We start from the raw sequence: 9,214 nt of genomic DNA, 5'->3' as shown, positions 1-9,214 counted from the left end.
TGCCTAGAATCCCCCAGTGAGGGGCTGGGGCGTGGCCTAGTGGTAGAGCCCCTGCCTAGAATCCCCACAGTGAGGGGTTGGGGGTGTGGCTCAGTGGTAGAGCCCCTGCCTAGAACCCCAGAGTGAGAGACTGGGGGTGTGACTCAGTGTTGATCATTTTGCTTCAAATTTTGCATTGAGAGGTTGGGGTCATCTCTCTGTGACAGGGCTTTTGCTAGAACAAGGCCCTGGCAGTGCAAAACAAAGCGAGCCCACAGTGAAACAGAGCACAGCATTGACCATCTCGTCTCAGATACTACCACTACCACATGCAAAGAGGTTCAGCCGCCCTACAGTCAGGGAGTAACAGTAACCAATGAGTATAATAAACTGTAAAGTGTAAATTTCTAGGCTTTCTTAGGTTTTAGTCTTATTCATATGTATGTGTGTATATGTGTATGTGTGCATATGCATGTAAGTGCCTGATGAGGCCAGAGAGGGCGTCAGATTCCCTGCAGCTAGAGTTACTGGCAGTTGTGGGCCACCAGATGTGGGTGCTGGGAACAGAACTCGGGTCCTCGAGAAGAGCAGCAACCATTCTTAACCCCTGAGGCGTCTCCTCAGTCCCAGATTTCTAGGTATTTGTTGTCCAGATAAGCAGGTAAGCGTTACCTTTGCTGGGAGGATCTGATTATACTAACTTTGGCGGCTCCTTGGTATGCAATGAGTGTTTAGTGCTGAGAGATCTGTCGAGTTCCCCTGTGTCTGCCTAGATTTCCTCCCCATGAATTAGGCTGACGTTTTCATGGGCACGGTCACAAAACAAGACTCCCCTTGCTGCTTGGCACCAGGGAGTAGAAACCAGTGTGTCCGGCGGTACTGTCCACAGCCCTGGTCAGAGAGGCAGCATCAGGCCATTCGGGCAATGGGAGGGAAGTCTGAGGGGCGGAGGCCAGGCCAAGCCAGTCTTCCATCTGGAGGATGGTGGCGTGTATATGGCACATTCCACTCCTGTAGATGACTGTCTTCATTCACCCTGTCGCCTCACTGCCCCAGGCTACAAACTTCAGAGCTCACCTCCCTTTGTTCCCTCTCTGCGCTGAGGCAGATCTGCGCTTCATCTCAGAGAGCAGATCTGGGTTGGGGAGAGCCCCTGAGGGCCACTACTGGGTTGAATATCAGGGCTTGTGCCTGGGCCCTTTCTGGGGAGGATCTGTGACAGGGTCTGTGATGTGTGATGACCACAGGACTCCGAGGGAGTAGGTGACAGACTGTTTCTCAAGCAGAGGATGAACGTATTGTCCCAGATGACGTCAACACCCATCGACTGCCTGTTTAAGGTAAGACCCCAGGATGTCTTTGAGAGCAAAGACACGGGAACGTTGTTCCATCTTTCGGTGTCTGTGAAAGTCCCGGGAGGTTCTGTGTTCTGTCTGTGAGGGTGGCAGGAAGACGGCCTGATTCCCCAATGTACGCTGTGCTGTTACCACGGCATGGCGCACTGGGGCTGCCGGGCCTCAGAACCTTTGTCCACCACTCAAGTCCAGCTCAGTGGGATCTCTCCCTGGTACCCGACAGAGCTGAGACCTCTCCTGGACCCGAGGGACTCAGCTGAGAGTGTAGTATCTGATGCCCTGGGACTTTGATCCAGGGTGTCAGAAGCACTCTTCAGATGCTCATGGACTCCTGGAAGGCTCCTGAGGCAGTTTCTAACCATCACCGTGGGCTGCATGAGACTGGACCTTCTCTGAGGGTCTACTGATGTTTTCAGGCTTCTGGGAGAGCCCATAGAAGGAGGCACATCTGTGAATTACAGAAGCCAAACCCTGTGGGTTTGTGTGCTGGTGGGGGTCTCCTGCTAATTGCAGGTGTTTTGTTTCTCTTAAGCCTAGGCTCTGCTTGATTACTATAGGAATTGCACTGAGGCTCTGTCTGTCTGTCTGTCTGTCCCTTTCACTCCTACTCCTTCATTGATGCTGGAAATTGAACCTAACACCACTCACATGCTAAGCAAGCACTCTGCATCTGAACCATAGCCCAGCCCCTGACTGGTGGAGTCTAGATGGGTATTCTGTAGCTCAGCCACTCCCTCAGGCCTAGGTGTTTTGAAACAGTGCCTACCTGTACAGCCCATGCTGGACTTAAACTCACCATTCTCCTGCCTCTGCTTCCTGAGTGCTGGGATTAAAGGCGCGTGTCAGCCGGCACAGCGGAGGAGTTTGCTAATGAAGTGTCAAAATCCACACTGGGGGACTGAGATAAGCTGCGGGCCTTTTTTTGGTACTTTGGAAATTTTGTTAGGTAGTTTTCAGAAACCATGTAATGGAATGTAAAAGCTATCCTGAAGCTGCCACACAGGCTGGTTTCACTGCAGTCACCAGCCCAGTGTGTCCGTCTGCCCAGACAGATTTGAAGCCAGCCCCAGAGAACAAGCCATTTCAGTGTAATCGCAGATAAACCTTTAGTCCCATCTCAGGAGGCAGAGGCTGGTGAATCATCTGAGTTTGAGGCCAGCTTGGCCTACAGAGTGAGTTCCAGTACAGCCAGGGTTACACAGAGAAACCCTGTCTTGAAAACCAATCCAAACAAACAAAGAGTTCTAGGATAGCCTGGGCTACAGATTGAGACCTCTTTTAATAGCAAAATAAGCCAGACTCGGTGGTCCAGACTTGTCATCCCAGTGACTCGGGAGGCTTACAAATTCTAGGCCAGCTTGGTGTACAGAGTGAGTTCAAGGCCAGCATAAGCAACTTAGTGCGACCCTGTCTGTATAGAAGAAGGGCCAGGATGTGGCTCCATGACGGAGTGTTTGCCTGGGGTGTGTGACATCCTGGGTCCAGTCACAAGTACTGCTAAATCAAGCGAAAAGCAAACCTCAAGACCTGTTGAGGCAAGCAAATGATGCTTTAGCATTGATACTGTTGGGGTGCCCCTTTATCTAGCACATTGCGTCTGGTAACCAGAAGGAGGTAGAAAGACTTCTGAGCCAAGATGACCAGGACAAAGACACCATGCAAAAGATGTGCCACCCGCTTTGCTCCTGCGAGGACTGTGAGAAGCTTGTCTCTGGGTAAGATGGGCCTGGGGGCACGGAGAGCCCGGGTGAGAATTCACAGGGTGCAGAGAAAGCTCTTCCCATTGCCCCGCAGTTGTTGGCTGTGTCCTGAGTGCAGGGAAACGCCTGCCTCTTCCGCATCCTCAGCACCGGTCCTGCCTGAGCCTCACAGGGGCTTTTAAGAGGGACAGGGGTGAATGCCAGTTTCTTCTGATACCATTTTTGGTTTCCCATTATGCTTGATGTGCAATTTTATGGTGTCGAGGCCTAAAGGGTCAGTGGGGAAGGACGCTGGAACCACAGGCCTCTGATCCTCGGCGCCTGGGAGAGTGAGAGGCACCTCTGCCTGATCCTTTAACAGTGGGAAAGGCTCTCCTCTTGGACGGCGTCCAGTTTGACCTCATCTCGTGCAGCCTGGTGGGGAGGGCTCTTCTGTGCCTTTATCTGTTTCCCCATCTCCTTTCTGTTTCAGGAGGTTGAATGACCCATCGGTTGTCACTCCTTTCTCCAGAGATGACCGGGGTCAAACACCCCTCCATGTGGCTGCCCTCTGTGGTATGTGGCCTTGGGCTGGCTCCTATGAATTATTGAGACAAAAGGATGATTAGTACTCCCAAAGCCAGTGGAGGCCCAGCTGATGGGGTACCGGCAAGGGTCCCTTTGACTGATAAGTATCCCCACAAACCTGTTAGCCACTGTGCCACCTCGCAGGCTGGAGGAGCACTCGTGTGGTCCTCCAGGCTTGGAGACTGGTCAGTGAGGACAGGCTGGAATGTCTGCTAAGATGATCTCAGAATCGTGTTTGGGGGCTCACATATCTCCGTCTTTAAAGACAGTATTGAGCCAAGTGTGATGGCACAGACCTGTCATCTCAGGCACTCAGGAAGCTGAGGCAGGAGGATTATGAATTCAAGGCCAGTTTGGGCTATATAGTGAGACTCCATCTCAAAACTAGGAGCCTGGAGTACAAATGTTGTCAGTCACCATGTGGGTGTTGGGAATCGAACCTGGGTCCTCTGGAAGAGCAGCCAGTGCTCTTAATCACTGAGCCATCTCTCGAGCCCCTGGCCCATTGGCATTCTTGCTGTTGAAGTAGACCAGAGTGTGATCCCTTTGTAGGGCATCCCACAGTGATTCAAGTCTTCAGTGCTTGACCCATGTCACCTCTGGCTCCTGTACAGCTGGGACTGTGTCCCCTGGTGGGTGTCCTTCCAGGGCCATCGAGAGTGAGGTGGTATCGTCATTGGAAGCCACTCTGCTTCCTCCAGTGAGAGGTCCTTCTGCTCTACAGGTCAGGCATCCCTCATTGACTTCCTGGTCTCCAAAGGTGCCATAGTGAACGCCACCGACTATCATGGGTCCACTCCCCTCCATCTGGCATGTCAGAAAGGCTTCCAAAGTGTGACGGTGAGCGGCAGGGTTGTGTGGAGCATTGCGTAGCCGATTCCTCTCTGTGTAGGGACTTCGTGGCTGTACCATGCACTAGTCCAATGCTGGCTCTACTGTTGCTAGGCACAAGGACCCCAGAGGCCGAGGCACCTCCCTGGAGATGGGCTGAGATGGGAAACTTCCTGATCGTCTCAGGGAGGGAAGGGCAGGGTCCTAGACATTTTTCTTTAAATGTTGTTTTGACATGAAGCAGTGAGTATATCATACTTTATGTGTGTGTTACATCTGTATGCGTGCATGTGAGCCACCGTGCACATGTGGAGGTCAAAGGGAAACTTGCTGGAATCTGCTCTCTTCCTTCTACCACGTGGATCCCAGGGCTTGAACTCAGGTTGTCAGGCTTGGTGACAAGTGTCTTTATGTGCTTAGCCATCTTGCCAGCCTGCAATGGCATCATTTTAACAGGGGTATAGGTTGAGGATCCCACATCTTAATGCTCAGATGTTTCAGATTTTGGAATATTGGGCACATAGCCTAAAGGTGATTTTGTATAATATTCTAAGTATCTTGTGTGCCTGTGCTTTGGCACATGTTACATGCCTCTGTCACATGTGACCTGGTATGAAGTTTTCTGCTTCGGTTATGTCAAAAGCTCAACACTTTTTAGTTTTGGGGAGATGGGGGTGTATCTCTATGCTGAAGCATCTACCTAGCATGGGTGGAGCCCTGTGTTTCTCCCCTAAAAAAAAAAGAAAATAATATTTTGGATTTAGGGCCAAAAGTATACAGCCCATGTAATGTCTAAGATCTGACCATGACCCCAGCCCTGGTCACACTTGGGGATGCTGTGGCGCCCCCTGCTCCTCCTGGAGCTCAGCTGCTGTCTTCTCTTCTCTCAGCTGCTGCTGCTGCACTACAAGGCCAGCACGGAGGTGCAGGACAACAACGGCAACACCCCGCTGCACCTGGCCTGCACCTACGGGCACGAGGATGTAAGTGGCCCCCGCTGCGCCGAACCACTGCTTTATGTATTTCTCCCTTGTGAAGAGTTACAGATTAGAAACTAGCCGCACATTGGATCGCGTGTGGATAGTTATCGAAACGTTGGTATGTAATTTTTTAAAATTTCGTTTACTTTTTGCTGTCCTGTGTGGCTATGGTATGTACCCGATGGGACAGGGGCCACCACACGTGTGGAGGGCAGAAGATGACAGCTGTGTGAAGCTTGTTCTCTCCTCCCACCAGGTTCTAGATTGGTTTCTTTTGCTGTGATGAACCTGTGACCACACACAACTTGAGAAGGGAAGTGTTTCTTTGACCTTACAGGTTACGGTCCATTCTGGGGGAAGTCAGGACAGGAACTCAAAGCAGGAATCCAGAGGCAGGAACTGAAGCAGAGACCACGGAGGGATGCTGCTTACCAGCTTGCTCATCATGGCTTGCTCAGCCTGCTTTCTTAAACAACCCAGGAGCACCTGCCCAGAGGTGGCACAGTGCACAGTGGGGCTTACCAGATCAATCACCAATCAAGAAAAGGCTCCACAGACTTGCCTCCAGGCCACTGTGATGGAGGCATTTCCAGCTGAGGCCCCCCTTTCCAGAGCACTCTAGTTTGTCAAGCTGACTTTTACAGGGGTTCCGGGATGGAACGCAGGCTGGTATAGCAAGTGCTCACCTATGGCGCCACCTGCTGGCCCTTTAATCTGCAACATTTAAATGTTGAAAGTTTTATAGATGTGATTGATAGCTGGAGAAGTTTAAGACCTAATTGTGCATGATCTCCCCCTGAAGTTAAATCAGTTTTAATCACCCACATGACCATCTGACTCTGAACTCCTTCACATTTGATTCGAGGAAGCCTGAGAGTTCCACTTCTTCCTCTGACTTTGCTATGCACATCTTCGTCCTAGACTCCCCTCCCATCTCTAGAGTTACACACCCCTTCTCCTGGTCTTATGGTGTAGCCCGGGATAGCATCGAACCTCCTAGACCCCCTGTGTGGTCTGGTCAATGAGTAGTGGGGTCAAAGGTGTGGGTTCACCACAGATGTCCGTGTAGAAAATCTGAATTGTATGTAATGTTACATAATTTGTATCTGTTTATGTAACTGCTCCTCTATAGTCAGAAAAGTCATTTCAAGTTCCAGCTGGAATCATCCACCATCTGTGTATAACCTTCTTGGTAAATACTTACCCAGCGCCTGCTTTGAGATTCATTTTGAATGGTTCTGCAGTATACTAAACAAGTTCATTTTCTTTTCTTTCTTCCTTTTTTTCCTTTCTTCCTTTCTTTCTTTATTTTTTTGAGATAGGGTTCCTCTTTGTAACAGCCCTAACTGTTCTGGAACTCACTCTTGTAGACTAGGCTGGCCTTGAGCTCACAGAGTTCCGTCTGCCTCTGCCTCTCAAGTGCTGGGATTAAACGCGTGCACCACAACCAGCTGGCCAATTTTATTTTCTTAAAGGTTTTTTCAATATATGTATTAATTTACAGTAGTACAACTTTGTTTTGTAAGTTTGAAAACTTCTTTTATTATTTTTTGGATTATTTTGAGACAGGCATCTCTGTCTGTTATCCAGGCTTCCCTCAAGCCCGTTCAGTTTTCCAAACACTGGGAGTATAAGCAAGGTTACCCTCTTATTGACTGACCATTGGTGAATCTTTTTTTCACCCTCATGTTTCACTTGTTATTGGGAATTGTCCCAAGGCCTCCTTGCACACTAGACTAGGAGACAAAGGTTATACTACGGAGCCACACCCCAGCCCCTCCCTGGGGGATTCTAGGCAGGGGCTCTACCACTGAGCCACACCCCCAGCCCCTCCCTGGGGGATTCTAGGCAGGGGCTCTACCACTGAGCCATGTTCCCAGCTCCTCCACTGGGGGATTTTAGACAAATACTTTACCAATGACCCATTGGGGTCTTTTGAAAAAAAATGAGGTGTCTTGATCAGGGAATGTGGAACCCTTGAATTAGAACTGCTGGTTTCTGTATTTTTATCTTGGTGAGTGGAGCCTCAGTCAAACTAGGGCATGGCCCCTGGCTAAAGGCAGCACTGGCATTGCCCTCGGTGCTCCTTCATGTTAGAGAACGATGATTTTGCTATGTCTTTGCAGTGTGTGAAGGCTCTGGTCTACTATGATGTCCAGGCCTGCAGAATGGACATTGGAAACGAGAAAGGAGACACAGCCTTGCACATTGCTGCACGCTGGGGTTACCAGAGCATCATAGAGACGCTGCTGCAGAATGGAGCCCCCACAGAGATCCAGAACAGACTGAAAGAAACGCCACTCAAGTGTGCACTGAACTCAAAGGTAGCTCTTTCATCTCTGAGCAGCTATGCGACTATTAAAAACTAAAAAAATCCGCACATAGACCAGCCTTCCTGAGAAAATGTACGCTAGCACTGAGGACAGAACTCAAACTCCATAAACTCCATCCTTCTGCTCTGTTTGGGACCTCGTTGTTAGTGGGTTTTCCTGATGGATAGAGTTTCCAGTTTTGTTGGCAGTTTCTCTCAGTGTTGTCATTAGGAGCAGCTTCTGGCAGACTCAGCTCCGGCTTGAGTGTTGTGTCTCTCCCAGCCCAGGAACTGTGTGCTGTGTGAGACTGGACGGTGGCTATGAGGAGCCACAGAGAGCAAATGGAGGACAAGACACCACAGGGTCAAGCACCACCTCCTCTCCCTTCGTCTCTGCTTCTAGAAACTGCATTTTAGTTTGGCCCGAGATTGAACGACTGAATTAGATAAGTTAGAGACTGAGTCTCGTATTTAGCCTTGAACTCACAGAAACTCTCCTGCCTCAGTCTTCTGAGTGCTGGGATTATTCTGCCTCTAGACTTGGTCTTGAGGAAGAGGAAGTTTTGGCTTTTCCATCTGTCTGAGGGTAGGGAGGATTTGCAGGGCATAAGGCATGTTTTCTTTTTTAAAAAGGTTTTATTTATCTGTTTATCAATTTATTTATTTATTTATTGGTTTTTTGAGATAGAGTTTCTTTGTGTAGCCCTGGATGTCCTGGAAATTACTTTGTAGACCAGGCTGGCTTCAAACTCACAGAGCTCTGCCTGCCTCCCAAGTGCTAGGATTTAAGTTGTGTGCAGCCACTATCTGGTGTTAGATACTTCTTTTTAAATTAGTTTGTTTTTTAATTTATATGTATCTGTATGTATTGTGTTCTTGAGGGCCAGATAAGTGCATCAGATCCTCTAGGCCTAAAATTACAGGCAGTTGTGCGCCACCCAACATGGCTGCTGGAAATGGAACCCAGGTCCTCTGGAAGAGCAGTAAGGTGTTCCTAACCCTTGAGCCATCTCTCCAGCCCTACTTATTTTATTTTAAATTATGTGTATGCATGCTTGTCTGCGTGGATGCATACATATGTCAGTACAGTAGCCTTGGAGTCCAAAAGAGGGCACTGGATCTCCCTGGAGCTGGGAGCCACCCGATGTGGGTGCTGGGAACTGAACTTGGGGTCTCTGGAAGAGCAGTCAACATGTAGTATTCTTAACCGTGGAGCCATCTCTTCAGTCCCTGAAGATTCTTGCTGTTGTCAAACTTTCAAGCCAGCTCTGACAATAGATGGAATAAGAGGAAGAGAGCATCAGATTCAGGTATCCATGGTAACTGTCATCTTCAGAGGGGACTCAGCATCCATGGTAACAGCCATCTTCAATAGGGACTCAGCATCCATGGTAACCGTCATCTTCAGTAGGGACTCAGCATCCATGGTAACAGTCATCTTCAGTGGGGACTCAGCATCCATGGTAACAGTCATCTTCAGTAGGGACTCAG

The 9,214-nt window shown here is 49.5% G+C and overlaps 1 protein-coding gene across 3 annotated transcripts in view; it reads left to right on the top strand.

Moving 5' to 3' along the window:
- Positions 1–9,214, top strand: part of Ankrd27 (ankyrin repeat domain 27) — a 53,355-nt gene that overhangs the window by 27,005 nt on the left and 17,136 nt on the right. For 2 of the 3 annotated variants that reach the window (XM_005368413.2, XM_026789917.1), the window contains exons 13-18: positions 1,227–1,319; positions 2,922–3,049; positions 3,507–3,589; positions 4,326–4,441; positions 5,323–5,415; positions 7,539–7,736. In XM_005368413.2, coding sequence (XP_005368470.1) covers positions 1,227–1,319; positions 2,922–3,049; positions 3,507–3,589; positions 4,326–4,441; positions 5,323–5,415; positions 7,539–7,736 — 711 coding nt within the window. Of the gene's footprint in view, positions 1–1,226; positions 1,320–2,921; positions 3,050–3,506; positions 3,590–4,325; positions 4,442–5,322; positions 5,416–7,538; positions 7,737–9,214 lie in introns of those variants that run through there. The other variant, XM_026789918.1, reaches the window with a different exon arrangement.

The sequence above is a fragment of the Microtus ochrogaster genome, unplaced genomic scaffold, assembly GCF_000317375.1.
Source record: "Microtus ochrogaster isolate Prairie Vole_2 unplaced genomic scaffold, MicOch1.0 UNK32, whole genome shotgun sequence".
NCBI lineage: Eukaryota > Metazoa > Chordata > Mammalia > Rodentia > Cricetidae > Microtus > Microtus ochrogaster.
The sequence above is the reverse complement of the archived record's forward strand: the minus strand, read 5'-3'. Positions and strand labels throughout refer to the sequence as shown.